This window comes from Nicotiana tabacum, chromosome 22 (assembly GCF_000715075.1).
Source record: "Nicotiana tabacum cultivar K326 chromosome 22, ASM71507v2, whole genome shotgun sequence".
Lineage (NCBI taxonomy): Eukaryota > Viridiplantae > Streptophyta > Magnoliopsida > Solanales > Solanaceae > Nicotiana > Nicotiana tabacum.
The window spans coordinates 206,618,803-206,638,010 of record NC_134101.1 but is presented as its reverse complement, the minus strand read 5'-3'; the positions used below and the strand labels follow the sequence as shown (position 1 = coordinate 206,638,010).

The 19,208-nt window shown below is 37.5% G+C and overlaps 1 protein-coding gene across 2 annotated transcripts; it reads right to left on the bottom strand.

The window, feature by feature from the left end:
- Positions 1–1,646: 1,646 nt before the first annotated feature.
- On the bottom strand, positions 1,647–5,955 carry LOC107828689 (membrane-bound transcription factor site-2 protease homolog). Of its 2 annotated transcripts, XR_012705385.1 has the most exons (9): positions 5,851–5,955; positions 5,502–5,568; positions 5,260–5,358; positions 4,558–4,661; positions 3,451–3,598; positions 3,265–3,345; positions 2,702–3,163; positions 2,196–2,510; positions 1,648–2,102 (listed from the first exon to the last, which is right to left on the bottom strand). XR_012705385.1 is itself a non-coding variant. In XM_075244785.1 (8 exons), exons 1-8 carry the CDS (start codon positions 5,904–5,906, stop codon positions 2,295–2,297), a joined length of 1,233 nt encoding a protein of 410 aa, XP_075100886.1. In that variant the 5' UTR covers positions 5,907–5,955; the 3' UTR covers positions 1,647–2,294. The 2 variants fall into 2 exon arrangements, 1 of the variants encoding a protein (XP_075100886.1); XM_075244785.1 differs by having other exon boundaries at positions 1,647–2,510.
- Positions 5,956–19,208: the final 13,253 nt, after the last annotated feature.

The window sequence follows — 19,208 nt, the reverse complement described above, 5'->3', positions numbered from 1 at the left end:
TCTTCCTTATTATTACGCTTGTGTCTTCCTACCCTATCTCCTGCATTTATTACTAGACTGTAGTGAGGCTTGAATCAATGCTTCACATACCCATCGAAAGTTGCTTTCATCAATCTTAATTTGATGCATACATCAGCTGTTGCGCGTTGTATGGACAAACTAGCTTTCACCTTCCTCATTAACGCTAACTAATTCAAAAGTTTTTTCGCTCAAAATAGAAGTGATTCCCTGATCCATTACTAAGCAAAGGACTATGTCGAAGTTTGGAAAGGGAGAAGAGAGAGAAAAGAACTATGGCCACATCCCAATAGAGAGCATTTTAAAAAAAATATAGTCCAGGTCTCCTAAAATAGAGGGAATATGTAAGAGAATGGAATCACCCACACGACCATTTACAAATGTTGAACCCACTTGAACCATATCACCGAGGTATTTCATTCATGCTTCCACCTTTTTTGATAAGGTAATAATTTCATTGAAAAACGGGCATAACACATGCTTACACCTTAATAGTACTAACATCTTTTGTCTTGTTTTTGACACCTCAGATTGCAATTCGTTCCGTCCAATAGATGTTTCATGATTTTGTCATGGTATTGTTGCTAATCACAATAGCAAACAGGAGTTTTCTAGGAAAATTTTCAATCTGTGGAGTCTATAAAGTTCAGTAAGGCCTCGTTTATTTATTTTTAAGATTAAAACGTCTGAATCTGAATACACATCTGAATATCAAGATGTGTACTAAGATTAAGACATCTAAATCTAAATACACATCTGAATATATTAAGATATATATTAAGATCTGAATACTAAATAATTAAGACTGTTTGATTTTTAACATCTGAATGTACAAAAATTATTTTTATTTGAAAATTAATAAACATAAAATTCAAATGAAATACTAACCTAATATTCTATCAATAAATATATAGTTTTTAAAAATATGATAGTTGTTGGTGGTGATAGCTAACGGGTGAATGCCGACTAGAGGCGGTAGTTGGTAGTAGTTTTGGTTGATGATGGTGGTTCATGCTAGTAGCTAGTGGTGATTGGTAGTGGTTGCGATTATGATTGAGGATGGTGGTGGTGGGTGGTGATAGTTAATAATGGCGGCTGGTGGTAGTAATTGTGATTGAGGAAGGTGGTGGGTGGGCAGTGGTAGGTTATAATGATGGGCGGTACCGGCTGTCGTTGTTGATGGGAATAGGGTGGTTAGTTGTGGCAGTTGAGGTGGATGAGTATTGATTGTGGGTGAGAATGATGGTAGTCGGAGTGGTAGGATGGTGAGTGGTGATAGTCGATAATGTTGGCGGCTAAGATTGAGGATGATGGTGGCGTGGTGGTGGTGGTGGTTGAGTATGGTGGTGGTGGTGGTGGTGGCATGATGGTAGTTGATAGTGGTAGGCGGTAGCGGCGGGTAATAATGAATATGTGATAACATCTTAATGAAATTAAGTCTCTGTTATAGTTCTTAATCATACAGACATATTCAGACTCATTACGTGGTTGTGAAGTAAAAAAACAAACAAATTTAATTATTAAGATCTGAATAATTAAGATTCAGACTTAAAAACAAACGTACTTAATGTCTGAGATCTGAATTATTAAGATTCAGACCTCCATTAAGTGCAAACAAATGAGGCCTAAGAAGCCGTTTGGAACAGAAATATCATTTGCTTCCTATATGTTAAGGGTAACCCTTTTGAGCACGAGTAGGTAACATCTACACCAAGTATGTCATACTCTCAATTCCATAAAGTAAACCTATTACATGATACTTCAGTAATCTTCCTTCATCCAGATAATCCTAAACTTGTGGTATGATGCCTGACGAAACCTAATTTGCAGTGTTTTCTTTTTTCTTTTCATCTTTCCATAAAATCATCACTGTTTTTCCAGCATTAAACATGCCTTGACTTTCATGTTTTCCAAGCTCTTTTCATGCTTAATCTTTCTAAGAAATTATCCATTATAAGACCCATTTCATCCACAATGATTTCTATCCTTTTGGGCCCAAATCAGCACAATTCTGTAACCATCAAGCTGTTGCAACCTTCCACAAAACTGGTATTTCCTAACATCACCTTGAGGTTCCATTGAAGCTTAACACAGAAAATACACAAGAAGATATGACCACACGAGGGCTAAAAGACATGGAAATCAGAGAAAGTTATCCTTTCTATATGAGTACATACCGGTAGGCTGTTGAGAAGTGCAAGGGCCAAAGAGACATTAAAGGTGAACATCAAAAACTTTTCCAGTACGTATGGAAGATGTGCACCAAATTTAGCGGATCAACGAGGTTGATATGAAGTCAAAAGAACTGAATGCTTCATTGAATTTACATTACCCACAAAAACAAAAGTCTTAACACAGGGGTTCTCCCTTGAGTTATCATCGTCAACAACACGCATTGTTCCAAGTTGCGAGCAATGCAGAGGAGGACTTGAATATGCTATCTCCACCCATGCTACACCGGTCGACAAAAGTGGAACAAAGCATGCTTTGTCCTGCAATAAAACATCAATTCTTCACCACACGTTCAAATGCATTTTGAGTGTGGTTGTGTTTGTTCTAATCATATAGCGCATTACAAACTACATGAGCAATTTTTCTTGGCAGTACATGACAAACATAAACAGCTGGAAAAATGATATAAAGATGTAACTTCTTGTCAAAATAGGACACGCTAAAAATTCACCTTGGAACACAAGCAGCTGCTCCTGTTGTTACGAATACTACCCCAACCATCACCACATTTCTCAAGGTTTAATATATCCGTTGCATATAAGCAGTGGAGTTCACCTCCATCCCTTTGATGGTTAACCTCAAGATTATCATCATCAGGCATGGCCTGATCCAAGCATGGAATGGTAATAAATGGACTTAATTCATCTGGGCAAGAAGTTTCATTGCCTTTCAACGAAATATGTTTGCTCTCTTCAATCAAAGAATAGGGAACACAGTAGCCTTTACCAACACTTGTTTTCATAGAGTTCCCAGGAAGGCTGTGATTCTGAGAGTTTTGATAGTGCTCAATTAGTATAGCAATCATTTGCGACCACTCCTGAAGATTATTGATGCGGATGCCATCCAATGATATTATGACATCACCAGGAGATAAATAGCCAGACAATGGCGATGTTGGAGACACATCCAGCACCTGCTCAAGATATTGTGATTGGAACACATTAGCCACAACAATGCCTAATTAGGTTCCATCAAATTAGCACCTTACAGTACAGGAAATTAATCCTCAATTACCACGGGGCCTTCATCATGAATGTAAAATGGAGACAAGATCAAGGGTTGAACAAACAACGCCCAAGCACAAACAGCACAGAGCTGAAAGAAAAGTCGCCCAATCAGTACAAAGAGTACATAATATGACAAATAAATGTAGATGGACTAGCATTCCTTAAAAAACCAAGAGCTGCTATAAGCACCCACAGCTGCATTATGCCAAACGCCAGCACAATATATACGAAGAGCAGAAACTTTGGATAATGCCAGCAATAACTCGTGATTGAATGCCACAAGAGCGCCTGGAAATAATGAAGCCAGAAATACAGCGATGTACTCCATCTGTATGCCCTCACTGCTTTTCCAGAATGTAGTGCCTACAAAAGCAGTTGTGAGATTCATGTACTGCTACTGCTAGGTCTCAAAACATGTCAACTGATCAGGTATATGACACAATAGTTAGCCAATTGTTAAATCAAAGATCATGAACGTTAACTGATGCAATTAACATGCTTAACAACATATCTATTATTTGTTGTGCAGCCATGAGGCTTATATACAAAGATTTCATAGAAGCTATTAATCATGCATAGAAAAAAGTACAAGAAATGTTAACTGCATCTTATCCTAGAAACTCTGTGCCACTACACTTTGATACCTCGTTTCCTCCAGCTCGATCAATTCATTGGTGAAACTCTACTAGAAAAAGATTCATACCCCTCGTTTCCCACCAGCCCGAACACACATGTAGAGAACTTTCCGCCATTCAGAACCTTTTGGGTAAAAGGAAGAGAATTCAGGATACTCAAACAAAAGCACCGAAGCACATGATGGGTGAACTGAGATTCATATTCTTGTCCTTTGAGTATCCATTGTTTGGGCTTTGGCTTTGGTTTTCTTGTTCCAGAGGTGTGATTAACAGGAGCATCAGAGGAAGAAACATCTGTCAGTCTGTTCATGTAACGAACTCTCTTCCTTAACATACCCTGATTATATTGCTCAATAACAGTTCAAAAATTCTCAATCATCTCTAAGTAAGCCTTCAATGAAGCCAAAGCTTAGATGCACTGCCATTATTAATCTACTGGACTGAAACCACAGATACTCATCTAAAGAGAAAATTATTCATCATTCTTCGTATATGCATTGTCCCACGTGTATTATTTTCTCCCAGAAGAAGTTAGGAAAAGTAATGAAAGAGTACAAGTACAAGAAGGAACATAATCTTTCAAGAAGATTTCCATGAATACATATATTAAGTATAGCTACATTCACATTGTACTCCAAACATTTCAAAACAGTATCAGTCTTAACCTTGCAGCAGCTAGAGCGTGGCCAAGTTCATGCACTGAAACTGATATGATGGAAGATATGCACAGATATCCAATGTCAGCCAGTGAGATGGTCAAGCCTGATATCTGCGCCCAAAAACAAATGAAGCAGATGCAACTGTTTAGAGAACTCTTGATTTGAATGCAAATAGCAGTTTCTAGCCCAGATCATGTCTATGTAGGTCACAGCCATGCTCATCCCTTACCTTAAGCCCAAAAAGATAGCATTAGTCAAGACCATTTCACCCCTTACCTTATTAAGCCAAATAGACAACCAACATAGGTACACGTTAGAAGCAGCTTAAACATGCTTAACATCTTGCCTAAGAAAATAAACTATGCTCAAGAAAGAGAGCAAAAGGACAAAGGTAACTTCATCAATATTCTCTATTCATTTTTGCTTTTCAGAGGGTTGTAAGTTTAATTGTATTGAGAACAAGAGAAGAACTGGTATATGGGTCGGAAAAAAAACAATTTTTTGATTGGTATGTAATTGGCGTTCATTTATTTGCAACCTTGAGTTCTGTTTTTCAGTTCTATGAATGCCTAATGACAGGAAAAATCATTTACTTTTCATATATTTTTTTCCTGTTCCTAGCCATGATGGTAATGAAGTATTGGTTTGAAGCACAGTAATCCAAAGAAAGACTGAAAACCAAGTGAGTTATAATGTGAGAATACATACCATAGAAGAAAACCCCAACAGATATCCACTCATAACATAGCTCATCTGAGTGTTGCTATAATAGAGACACAGTATCTGGCCGATTTCATACAAAAGAATCTGGCAAGGATGAAGAAATGCTAATTCAATGGGCAGAAGTTAAACAAAATGGGAAAATCCTTTTTCCTTTGCTATTTTCAAACATTAATTAATTAGGAGATATAGAAGAAATAAAACAATACTGAATCTAGCAGGTGACTGACCATAGTAACTGCAGCCAACACGGCAAGACTAAATCCAACACCCATTGAGAACCAAGCTTTCAAGCACCTGCAAGAAAAGTAGTCACTTAGCAAGGCATAAAAGTTAAAAATAAGCCCAAACAGCTCCCTACATAATATAAAAAAGGTAAAAGTTGCAAAGAACAAATAAATAAATAAATAAATATTAGATATTTACACATAAATATATAATATTAATATAACTTAACATATATACATATTTAAGCACAAACTATAGCATATAGTCAAATACAACGAGGTTTAGTGTCAACACATTAAAACTTCCACAATCGCAAGGGATGGCCTAACAATTGAAGAGTGGAATAACAACCTTGCAAACAAAGGTTTGAATCCCAATGGAGGCCGCAGAAGGTGAACTCTTCCCATTTATTTAATTCTTGGTAGGTTAAGTTACCCAATATTCATGTTGGTGAGAAATAGCAGGAAACCGGTGGACTAGTCGTGCAAACCAACCCGGCCACTATTAATATAACAAAAATTAAAGAAATCAAATAAGTTAGAATCTTACTTATCCAAAGAAAACAGTTAGGTTAGAAATTATAATCCAACCTCATTGGGCTTGCAAAACAAGTTTGATCTCATAGAGCTAGGTTGTGCCTAACCTTCTCATATTATGTAATTCTTGTGTGCATATTGTGAGAAAACAAGGGAGGCGAGAGTTATTGATTACTTGATAATTTGATGAAAAGATCCTAGCTCTCCCTTGTTTCTTTAGCTCAGGCTCTATCTTGTTTTCTTCGCTTCTTTTAAAGAGCTGAGATTCGACATCTTAAATAGCTCTTAGTTTTTAAAGAATGCTTCTAGTCAATCTACATTTGTTTGTCAGTTAACAAATATCACCTCTCGGTCTCTCACAGTTTTCTCAACTCCTAGCTCATAAATCAAGTATGTTAGATATCTTACCGTCCAGAAAAAGGTTAAGCTTAGAAATCTTAAGCTAACCTTAGTGGGTTCACAAGCCAGCATGATCTCATGAAACTGGCTTCGCCAAAGCTAAAACTTCTTATAACATATGAGTATATTCTGCAACAACACGAGCGACGCGAGATTTATTGATTACATAATTTGATGTATACTGTGAGAAAGAATACACAATTTCTCACGGGAAAATTATATTGTTGATGTACCTTAACTATAATAAAAGAACCCCTATTTATAACAATATACAAAATCTGCGGTACTCCTATTCCATGTAGGACTACGCTTATTTACATAACATCTAGCTATCTAGCACTCACCCAGAAGCCGGTGCATACAAATCATATGTATCGAGCTTGTTACATATGTAACTACTACGAGGACCAGCGAAGGACTTGGTGAAAGTATCTGTAAGCTGATCATTCAACTTCACAAAATTTATAGCAATATCCCCTAAGAGTATCTTTTCTCTGACGGAGTGACAGTCAATCTCAATGTGTTTAGTTCTCTCATGGAACACCGGATTTGATGCAATATGAAGGATAGCTTGATTATCGCACACAAGTTCATCTGGCTAATTTCACCAAATTTTAACTCCTTGAGTAATTGTTTGATCCAAACTAGCTAACATGTTGCCAAGCCATTACTCGATATTTTGCTTCTGCACTAGACCGAACAACCACATTCTGGGTCTTTGTAGAGACCTCCATTGAAGTTCAAAATACATTGTCAGTGAGCTTTTGATGCCATTTACGGCAACATCGGGAGTTTGACCCCAAGATTTCCGCAGTCGATTGAGGTAGAAGTCATCAATTGCGACGTCGGAGATGATCAAGACGAAGTTAATGGCAGTCTTTCGTTGGATGTCAAAGATTGAGGTTGCCTTCCCCATCCGGCCATTGAAGGATGGATTTCAGATGAAGTTGAAGAAGAGAGAGATGATTGAGGCCTCATTTTATTTGCACTTAATAGAGGTCTGAATCTTAATCATTCAGATCTCAGACATTAAGTGTGTTTATTTTTAAAGTCTGAATCTTCATTATTCAGATTTAATTATTAAGTGTGTTTGTTTTTTACTTTACAATCACTTAATGGGTCTGAATATGTCTGTATGATTAAGATCTATAAAGACTTAATTTCATTAAGATGCTATCATCCACTTCATTATTACTGCCGCCACCGCCTATCATTATCAATCACCACCAGTCCACCACTATACTCAACCACCACCACCATCATCCTCAATCATAGCCGCCACCATTATCAACTACAACCATCCATCATTCCCACCACCATCATTCTCAACCACAACCATACACTCATACACCTCAACTACCACAACTAGCCACCTCATCACCATCAACAAATATAATCGGCAATATCCATCATTATAAACTACCACCACCCACCATCACCTTCCTCAGTCACAACTACCACCACCACCCACCATTAATAACTATCACCACCTACCATCATCATCCTCAATCATAATCGGCGATTTTTAAAAGCAAGTTGAGGTTAGGGTATGAGACGATCAATGTTTTTAGTTTCCTATGCTCCACAAATTGGATTAGATGCAGAAGCTAAAACTAAGTGTCTGTGACCAACTTATCTTTATTGGGGGAGATCTTTATGTAGATAAAGATAGTGACGGTTTTCGCTAAATGACAGAGGGAATATGGTTATGGAAGTTGGAATGATGAAGGAAAGGTGGTCCTATATTTCTCTCTAGCTTATGATTTAGCATGTAGCTCACACATATTTAAAAAAAGAGTCTACACCCAATAACATTTAGTTGTAGCTTATGATATATATATATAGTCGTTGTCCAGTGTTTACGTCGCACATAATAAGAGTATCATGTGCACATGATATGTGGGAGATCATCATAGAATACTTGGCCTCCTCAAGATCTAAATATGGAAAAGTACTTCCAGAACTGTATTTAGTCATTTCAAGCCAACATGTAGGTGCATATTTTTCTCAGCTTTATATCTGTTGAATCATTTTCTTTCTCTAGGCTGCGGGATGATGACGAAGGGGAAGAGAGGCTTCTGTAGACGAGACAAGGTAGAAAAGAAAGAGGAAAATAGTTCATAAAAATGTCAATAATGAAAGTCGTACTGCTATATTATCTCTAATAACTTGCTATCTCACTTTATTTGTTTATTTTTTAATTGGAACCTTAATTTGTATTGAACTAGTTGTTCTTTTTTTACTTTATTTTTTATAGTCGTAGTTCCTATTTTTTCTCTTTAATATCTAGGGAACCTCTTGATAATGAAAAGAAGTAGGAGGTCACATTTTCAGAGATTGAGAATGTTCAACTGGGTCTTCTTGCTTTTTTCGTTTAGCTTTTCTTCAACTTTTAAATTATATAAAGAGTTTTGTCATGAATATATTTCATTCTGTCAGCCCGGATGTAGTGCGAAATAAGAAAGGTAATCTTTATTTGTGCGGGATATTTACCTTTCTATGTTATCTAGAAAAACTTCTAAGAAGAAAAACAACAACAAGAAAACAAATAAGGAGGATTCTGCCAAGAGAAAGTACATTAACAGTAAATCTACGAAGTAGAAAATTAGAAATATGTAGGAAGAGTTTAATTACTTCTTTAACGAAGATATCATGTCACATTGAAGTTACCAAATATTATTTTTTGTTGCTCCTCTTCAAAATTAGGGGAAGAGTCAAGGCAGATCTGCCAACTAAGTGTTACATCTCATGTATGAAACATTTAATGGATGCTATAAAGGAAAATGATGCACAGTTAAATGCTCTGAAAGATCTCGACATACCAGTGCGTTCTATTAGTCTGAGTTTAATTGAGCAGCTGCCTAAGAGGTTTGACACCCATTCTCAATCATTTGATATTGGAGGTTCTAGAATGTCATTTTGTATGAAGGAGGTGCAAGATTGTCTTGACTTCCAATGTGTGGGCAAAAATGTTACATTTATGACTTGAGTGATAAAAATATCGAACAGTCAATTTTAGTACTCAAAGAATATTTTCCTGATATTGATTTAAGAAAACTCTCAAAGACGACTGCCCTCGATAAAATTAGAACTTTTCCCATGGATGCTAACGGTTGGAATGATGATTTTTTGAGACTATGTATATGCTACATGTTCTCTATTTTTTTTTTCCACAAACCAAAATGGAGTTGTCATTTTGGCCCCTGGTGTACTTTGGTAGTTCAATGGATAAATTTGAGAAACATAATTGGGGAAAGGCTATCTATGATTTCTTAATTCTCTATGTTAGGAGATTTAAAGAAGGGAAGGTGGTGACCTATTTGCAAGGATGTTTGCCACTGTTGGAGGTCAGAACCAAATTAATCTTAAATAAATATTCGGCCCATAATTTGGCTAAGATATGCAGCTCATTTTATCTATTTATTTTGAGTTTTTTGACATGCATTAGATGACCGAAAGCTGAAATTGAGTATCAGTCTAAATGTTGTAGCCTCTTAAGCTGCCATTGTTACCTATGATAAAGGTGACACCATGAGCTCGGACAAAATACGACACGCTTTGGTTTTTTCAAATTTAGTGCTACACAAACTCACAATGATTTTCCTCTAGTTGTATCTGAAATTTATTAGTTCACAGAATTAACATCATCGTTCACTGGATTATTATTGTTATCCAAATAGCTAAAAAAACGTGTGACACCTGCACTCTCTCAGATAATGTTGTGGTAGAATCGCCAAAACAGCAGAATGTCGGAAATACATCCGAACAGCAGGAAAGCACATCCAACGACGAGAGATGACAGACGATTCGCCAAAAGGTTTGATGATTCTTCTCCTCGGCGAGGTATTGTTTGCTTATCAATCTTTAGTTTGAAATCCAATCTATCATATATTTTCTTTCAATTCACATAAGTCTATTGTTGTTGTTGTTGTTGTTGTTGTTATTATTGTTATTATTATTATTATTAAAGATGGTTATTCTATAATAGGTAATGAATTATAAAGCATGTTCAACATCACTAATAGAAAAGCTCAGACACGACAAGGCTTCTCTTTCTCTTGACTTTCATCATCCAATTTGTGAGGCTTTGCGTGAATTTCTAGACAAATAGCTTGGTTTGCCATTTCAGTATGATTGGTGATGTAGGGCTTTAAATTATTGTGGTTCATGCTTGCATTGTTGTTTTTGAGCAAGGTAACAGGAACAACAATGCAACAAGGTAATAAGTTCTTGTGACCTTGCTCAAAACAACAATGCAAGCATGAACCATAATAATTTAGAGCCCTAAACCACCAATCATACTGAAATGGCAAACCAAGCTATTTGTCTATAAATTCATGCAAAGCCTCACAAATTGGATGATGAAAGTCAAAAGAAGGAGAAGCCTTGTCGTGTATGAGCTTTTCTATTACTATTGTTCAACATGATTTACAATTCATCACCTATTATAGAAGAACCATCTTTAATAATAATAATAATAACAATAATTGACTTGTGCGAATTGAAAGAAAATATCTAATAGATTGGATTTCAAACTAAAGATTTGATAAGCAAATAATACCTCACCGAGGAGAAGAAGCGTCAAACGTTTTGGCCAATCGTTTGTCATCTCGTCGTTGGATGTGCTTTCTTGATGTTCGGATGTGTTTCTGACATTCTGCTGTTTCGATGATTCTCACACAACATTATCCGAGAGAGTGCAGGCATCACACTTCTTAGCTGTTTAGATAACAATAATAATACAGTGAATGATGATAATTATGTGAACTAATAAATTTCTGATACAACTAAAGGAAAATCATTGTGAGTTTCTGTAGTACTGAATTTGACAAAACTAAAGCCTGGCGTATTTTGTCTGAGCTCCTGGTGTCACCTTTATCATAGGTGTCAATGGCCGCTTAAGAGACTACAACATTTAGACTAGTACTCAATTTCAGCCTTTGGTCAGCTAATGCCTGTCAAAAAACTCAAAATAAACAGATAAAATGAGCTGCATAGGGCCGAACATTTATTTGAGATTAATTTGGTTCTAACCTCCAATAGTGGCAATCATCCTTGCAAATAGGTGACCTTCCCTTCTTTAAATCTCCCAATATAGAGAATTAAGAAATCATAGATAGCCTTTCCCCAATTATGTTTCTCAAATTCATCCATTGGATTACAAAAGTACACCAGGGGCTAAAATGACAACTCCATTATGATTTGTGGAAAGAAAAAAATAGAGAACATGTAGAATATACATAGTCTCAAAAAGTCATCCTTCCAACCGTCAGCATCCATGAGAAAAGTTCTAATTTTATCGAGGGCAGCCGTCCTTGAGAGTTTTCTTAAATCAAGATCAGAAAAATATTTTTTGAGTACTAAAGTTGGTTGTTCGATATTTTTATCACTCAAGTGATGAATGTTAACATTTTTGCTCACACATTAGAAGCCAAGACAATCCTGCACCTCCTTCGTACAAAATGACATTCTAGAACCTCCAATATCAAATGATTGAGAATGGGTGTCAAACTTCTTAGCCAACTGCTTAATTAAACTCAGACTAATAGAACGCCCTGGTATGTCGAGATAATGCACAAACATTGTACCTTTCAGAGCATTTAAATGTGCATCATTTTCCTTTATAGCATCCATTAATGTTTCATACACGAAATGGAGCACTTAGTTTGCAGATCTGACTTGACTCTGCCCCTAATTTTGAAGATGAGCAACAAAAAACAATATCTAGTGACTTTAATGTGATATTATATCTTCTTTAAAGAAGTAATTAAACTCTTCTTATATATTTCTAATTTTCTAATTCGTAGATTTACTGTTAATGCACCTTCTCTTGGCACAATCCTCCTTATTTGTCTTCTTCTTGTTGTTCTCTCCTTAGAAGTTTTTCTAGATAACCAAGAAAGGTAAATATTCAGCACAAACAAAGATTGCCTTTCTTATTTCGCACTACATCCGGGCTGACAGACTAAAATATATTCATGACAAAACTCTTTGTATAATTTAAAAGTTGAAGAAAAGCTAAACGGAAAAAGAAAGAGGACCTAGTTGAACAGTCTCAATCTCTGACAATGTGACCTCCTACTTCTTTTTATTATCAAGAGGTTCCCTAGATATTAAAGAGAAAACAAAGAAAAAATAGGAGCAAAAAAAAAGTTGCACCTTTTAATTCATTTAATTAGCCTCTCTCTATTCCTACCGTTCTCTCACCTGTAATCATGTTGAGTTGTTTTTGTGTCTTATTTGTTTCATATAGTTTTTTTTTTCATTTTATATAAAAATTATGAGACTAATCATTTAGGCATAGTACTTTAATTCTTCATGCAACTACAAAAGTGCGGGCAAATTTTTATATAGAACATTTAAATAAGAAAGTTAGGTAAGAAGTCTTGTGTTACACATTCTAAATGTATTCTGACATTATAAAACTATATATAATTATCTCATTCTATTTTTGTGTCTTTGTTTCATATATATTTTTTTCTTATACATATCTTTGTAATTTGTTTTTGCATGTATGCCTTATATACAAATAAAAATTTATAACTGTTATCACAAGTAAATTTATTAGGCAACATTACTTATGAATGTATTGAGGGAAAAAAAGAAGATGACTTTAGCCAAGAAACTCATTTATCTTTTTTCTCTCATTTTTTTTGACTTTGCTTCTTCATTTTTTATTTATCTTATTTTTAATTAATAGTCCAAATTTAATTCTTTAAATACAAAGTCAACTTTTTCCTCCCATGATTGTGTCTTTATTGGACATCTTAATATGTATTTATGCTCTTTCAAACTTTCCCTCCCCTATATTCCGTTACTAAATTTTATTGATTATGTCCATAACTCTCAAATATTATTTAATGTGTTAATTTATGGCATCATTTTGTATTCTCTCATATATGCCTATATAAATTCACCAGCTAGATCAAGAAACACAAATCAAAATTTGGTGAGAAAACTAATGTCTATTCAAGAATTAATAGAGTTTCTTTTAGTGGAAGCTTGTTTTGATGCTTTGTCCAAGAAAGGTATGTGGCGCTAAAGCGGATCTTGATGAATGCATTCATATATTCAAAGTTCTCAATTCAGGTAAATCTTCTGAATATTACTATTTTTTTCTTAAAATAAAAAAAATCTTTCTGAAATTTTGAAGATCATGCAAGAAGTTTTATTGAAATGCCATGATAACAAGATTAAGATGAGCTTTATGAATTTGAATTGCAGAATATTGACTAAATTTCGGCGCTCATCTTCAAATTTCTTTGACATAAGCAAGACTCCCGTTGAGGATAAATTTTTTCAGTACCTGCTTCGAGTATGCCATACTACATAGAGAGAGAAATTAAGATTCATCAGCAGTTAAAACAGTTCGCTATCTAAATATTTACGGATTGTCGGATCCTTTATTTATATATATATGTATAATATTTCTAAAATTAATGCACAAATACAATTTTGTTACTATGTACTTTTGTATTTAAAGTGCTGTCACGACCCTAACCCCGAACCCGGTCGTGATGGCGCCTCTCATGAAAACAAGGCTAGCTGGACCAAAACAGAACACATCTTTTAAACAGTTAAATTCCACAGATAGTTCTACAACATGATATGATAACCATAAGTTGAGGAAATAACAATAATAATGGTAGAAACCATCCCGACACAGCCCAAATCGGGGTGTCACAAGTCACGAGCATCTATTAGAGTATAAATACAACTACAAGGTCTGAAATGTACAAAACAGGACTGATGAACGAAAAGGGAGAAAAGCGGTGTTGTGAACGCTGCCAGCCACCTCGCTAAACTCCGATAATTCTACCTCTGATCATCCAAAACCCACTACCGGGTGTATAATTACCTGCATCTGCATACAAGGTGCAGGGAGTAAAGTGAGTACTCCAACTCAGTGAGTAATAAAGGTAAATAACAACTAAGCATTAAGAAATCACATAATGCAAATCAACATGCTGTATAGAAGCAGTGTAAAACCAATGAGAAAAGCAATGAAGCTGTGAAATCTTTAGAAACATCGTAGCTCAGTTTAAAACCTCTTTTGAAAATGACTTTTTCAACAGCTACGCATGCGAAACAATTAGTGCCGATAAACACAGAACATCCGCCCCTCGGACACAAATACCACAGTATAACAGGTAAAATGACAAGTAAATGTGAAAGATGAACACATAAAGGTTCGCCCCTCGGGCAATCTCCCAGAACAGTAGCAGCCCCTCGGGCTCACTCTCGGAACAATATCAGCCCCTCGAGCTCACTCTCAGAACAATATCAGCCCCTCGGGCTCACTCTCAGTACAGTATCAGCCCCTTGGGCTAACTCTCAGATCATGATGGGTACCCGCGCTCACTGCGGGGGTGTAGACTTCGGAGGGGCCCCTTACAGCCCAAGCGCTATATCAAGCCATCTCGTGGCATCAAATCTAGGCCCTCGGCCTCATATCAATCACAAGCCACCTCGTGGCGTACATATCTCAGGCTCTCGGCCTCATAATCAAATCAGTATCTCACTGCTGCGGTGTGCAGCCCGATCCAAAAGTATCCTCACAATACAGGCCCTCGGCCTTACTCAGTCAAAAATCACATAGGCCACTCGGGCAACAGTAAAACATGATGTTCAGCCCAAAAATATTATTGGAAATATCATTTCAAGTGTTAAAGCAAAATAAACTTGGCTGAGATTTGAAAACAGTGGAAAATACATGACTGAGTTCAAGTATAAAATCAAAACAGTGAGGAAATATCAACAACAATCCCCGAAGGGTTCAAATAGCTGGCACGAAGCCCAAATATGACAATCAGCCCAAATCATGATGATAACAAATAAGTTTTAGTCTAATACGCGGTAAAATCATCAATCAAGACGGACCAAGTCACAATCCCCAATAGTAAACGACTTCACGCTCATCATCGAGCGTGTGTATCACCTTAATATAGCACTACGATGCGTAATCCGGGATTTCAATCCCTCAGGACATCATTTACAATCATTACTCTCCTCGAACCGGCGAAATCTCTAGCTCGCGACACCTTTGCCCCTCAAATTGGCCTCCACGCGCATTGAATCTATCCAAAATCAGAACGAATACATCACAATATGCTAAGGGAGCAAAGCCCAAGTGAAACAATCGAAAAATATCGAAAATCCCGAAATTAGCAAAACCTGAGCCCCGGGCCCACTTCTCGAAACTCAAAAAATTTCACATCATTAGATTCCTTATCTCCTCACGAGTTCATATATATCAAAAGTTCTCAAATCCGACCCCAAATGATCCTTCAAATCCCAAATCAAAAGTCCAATTTCTCAAGCCCTAGTTCTTTAATTTTAGGCTTAGTTTTCCATGAATTTCTAGGTGGAATTCTCAATATAATCGAGTTTTAAGACCAAGATTCTTACCTCAAGTCGATTCCTCTTGAATCCCTCTTTAATTTCCTTCAAAATTCTCCAAAAACGAGCAACCATAGGTGAAATTAGACCCAAAATCGCGGACAAGACGACTTAAAAACATTCTGCCCAGGCCTGACTTACCTTCTCCGCGAACGCGGTCAACCACCTGCGAACGCGTAGCACAAAAATTGCGTTGACCAACTTTACCCTATGCGAACGCGACATGCCAGTCGCGAACGCAGTGCTTCCATAGCCTTGACCTTCGAGAACGCGTTTGCTCTATCACGAACGCGATGACTAACTGACCATCAGACCCAATTCCTCCTATGCGAACGCGATGCAATCCTCTCACAAACCTTCGCGAACAAGGCATGGACCTTCACGAACGCGATGCTTACGAACCCCGGCCCTTCGCGAACGCGAAGGCCAAAATGCCTGCAACTGAAACCTGCAATTTCTGAAGTCCCCAAAACATGAAATTGATCCGTTTAACCTCCCGAAACACACCCGAGGCCCTCGGGACCTCAACGAAACCTACCAACATAACCCATAACATCATTCGAACTTGTTCCAATCATCAAAACACCTCAAACAACATCAAATTACCCGAAATTCATCGAATTCAAACCTGTTTTCTAAAAACTTTCGAAATACGTTTTCGATCAAAAACCCAACCAAACCACATCCGAATGACCTGAAATTTTGCAAACACATCCCAAATGACATAACGAATATACTGCAACTCTCGGAATTCCATTCCAACTCCCGGATCAAAATCTCACCTACCAGCCGGAAATCGCCAAAATCTCAACTTCGCCAATTCAAGCCTAGTTCTACTCCGGACCTCCAAAACCAATTCCGATCACGCTCCTAAGTCATAAATCACCCAACGAAGCTAACCAAATCATAAAAATTCCGTTCCGAGCTCATATACAAATAAGTCAACTGTTGGTCAAACCTTTCAAATTCAAAGCTTTCATCTAAGACTGTTCTTTCAAATTCATTTCGATTTTCCTAAAAACCAAAACCAACGATCTACATCAGTTATAATACATTACACGGGGCAAGTCATGCCCGAGAATTGGCGATCAAAGTGCAAAACCTCAAAACGACCGGTCGGGTCGTTACATCCTCCCCCACTTAAACACACGTTCGTCCTCGAACGTACCCAGAGTTGTTCTAGAATCCAACCAATAATTGAATAACTTTACCATGCATATACCCGGGGGTGATCCCACGTCAACCTATCTCTTATAGGTCCAATAACACATTGCAACTGAAATTACACAATCCAGTCTGGCCCCTAAGCCATAGAACCACATTTTCACTTCTGAAACCATCAATACGATCAAAACCTCACACCTATACTCTGAATAGACCCGAACCAGCTGTAATAACCCATGTCTGCAACCTCGAGAGCAATCCCATGATATACCACATAACTCAAACACTCGTAGCGATAACTTCTATTCACAGCAGCTGTCCACAACAACCGAATACTGGTAGAAAACCTCTTATCAACCAAAGTCTCATTCCAACACTGTCATATACTGCCAACGATAAATGAAATACGCAATAAACCATTACCATTTTCTCAAATCACCCATTCATGAAGCCACTCTCCTCTGACAAATACCATAGCAAATTTCCGAGCTGAACCTCGATATTAACCTTCCAACATGCTGAAATCGAATCCGTTCGTATTCATTAATGATCCCAACAATCTCCTCTAATCCAACACACCACTCTGGTGATATGACACATCAATAGAGGCCTAAGCCACAACTAGCATAATACGCGCACCAATAAGCAACAATCCGAACATAATCAAATCATGAAAATGACTCAAATGAAAGAGTTGTACCTCAAGCTCACCAGTGCCACCACAACACAAGGCTGAGAAACCGTCTCACATCATAGAATAGAACACACGAATCTAACCCGCAAGGTCATATCTCCATATAGCTTCGCTGCAATGTGCGATCCTATCCAAACACTGCTCCATATGAGATACCTCAAGTCACTATGCTCGAAATTGACAACCACGCACAATTTGATGTCTGGAACCAAAGCAAATCATTACACCCACAATGAAACAAGTAACATATACCACGCAAACCCGATAGGACATAACCAATACGCCGTTCACCGAGCAACACCCAATTACTCTTCCTGCTCGACTTCCACTATGAACCCTAATAGAACCGCACCATGTGTGCCCATAACCAACAAATCATAACATCTCGCAACACAGAAAGGAAACTCATAGATCTCCCTAGATCACTAATAAGCTCAATAACGGTCGAATCAACCTATCCCTCAACAATACAATTCGGGGCCAACAAAGCCGACTTAAGCTAGAACATGCACCCACATTGGCCTGCCAACAAACTCCTTACCAAGGAAGCCTGAAGCTACTCCTTCCACTACTATAACTCCTGCCGAAGCCATACGATACGGTGCCCAGCACCAAATTAATACTGAAATTCGCAACCTCGCCCAGTGACATGCCCGACCACAAGAAACACATTCGAAAAGTCCCTCAACACCGGAACTGAATCAATGGTAGAAACCTCTGCACTGACATCCATCACGAAGGCCCAATTAATAAAGGCAATCCTTCCCAGCTGTCCGCTGGGTCCTTGAAATATAGACCACTCTACTAGAACATAATTCGATGCACCTCGCCACTCAACCCATGGCATTTCCGGCATAGCCCAAAGTGAAATAGTCCGGAATAACCCAACACGGAGACAACCAGTCTAAACCCTAACATCACATCCAAAATCTAATATACCAAGCAAAGAAAGATCCACTCGGGCCTCCAAATCCCGGTAATTGCTAAACAGTGCCGCTACACGCGATCTACAACCACATCATAGCCTGAATATGAGAACTTCCGTCTCCATATCCACACGGCACATGAATCACCATATCCAATCCCAATTTTGCCATCCGAACACATGCCACACCTTTAATACCCAATCATCCCACGATAGATACTCTAAGGTTTCCCTATGCCACCAAGCAATCTCGAATATCACCAGTCGATCTAACAAGAAAGTGTCGTAATACTACCGAAGTGCCATCAACTTAATCACATTGCCCTTCTACTGAAACATATACTCTCGTCAAATCACTTCCAATTAGCAGTACCATTTCCTTAATCATCCAAGGCTACCCACTGCTTAAGGGTTTCATGAACTTCCTTTCAGAACTGACTGTAACTTTACACATGCAAATCTCGATCCTCACAACATACCGCATATACCATACCGTCCTAGGGTAACATGATAACTTCATCTTTCTTCCGAGCCACAAACAACTATGCACTCCACTAGTCAAAACTTTCCATTGGTCCCATCTAGAAGAAAA

Coding starts and splice junctions, on each gene's coding strand:
- LOC107828689 (XM_075244785.1), bottom strand. CDS start 5,906: ATGGGAAGAGTTCACCTTCTGCGGCCTCCATTGGGATTCAAACCTTTG. Junction 5,359..5,501: donor TGTTGGCTGCAGTTACTATG/GTCAGTCACCTG, acceptor CATCCTTGCCAG/ATTCTTTTGTATGAAATCGG. Junction 3,599..4,557: donor CACGCTCTAGCTGCTGCAAG/GTTAAGACTGAT, acceptor CTGGAAAAGCAG/TGAGGGCATACAGATGGAGT.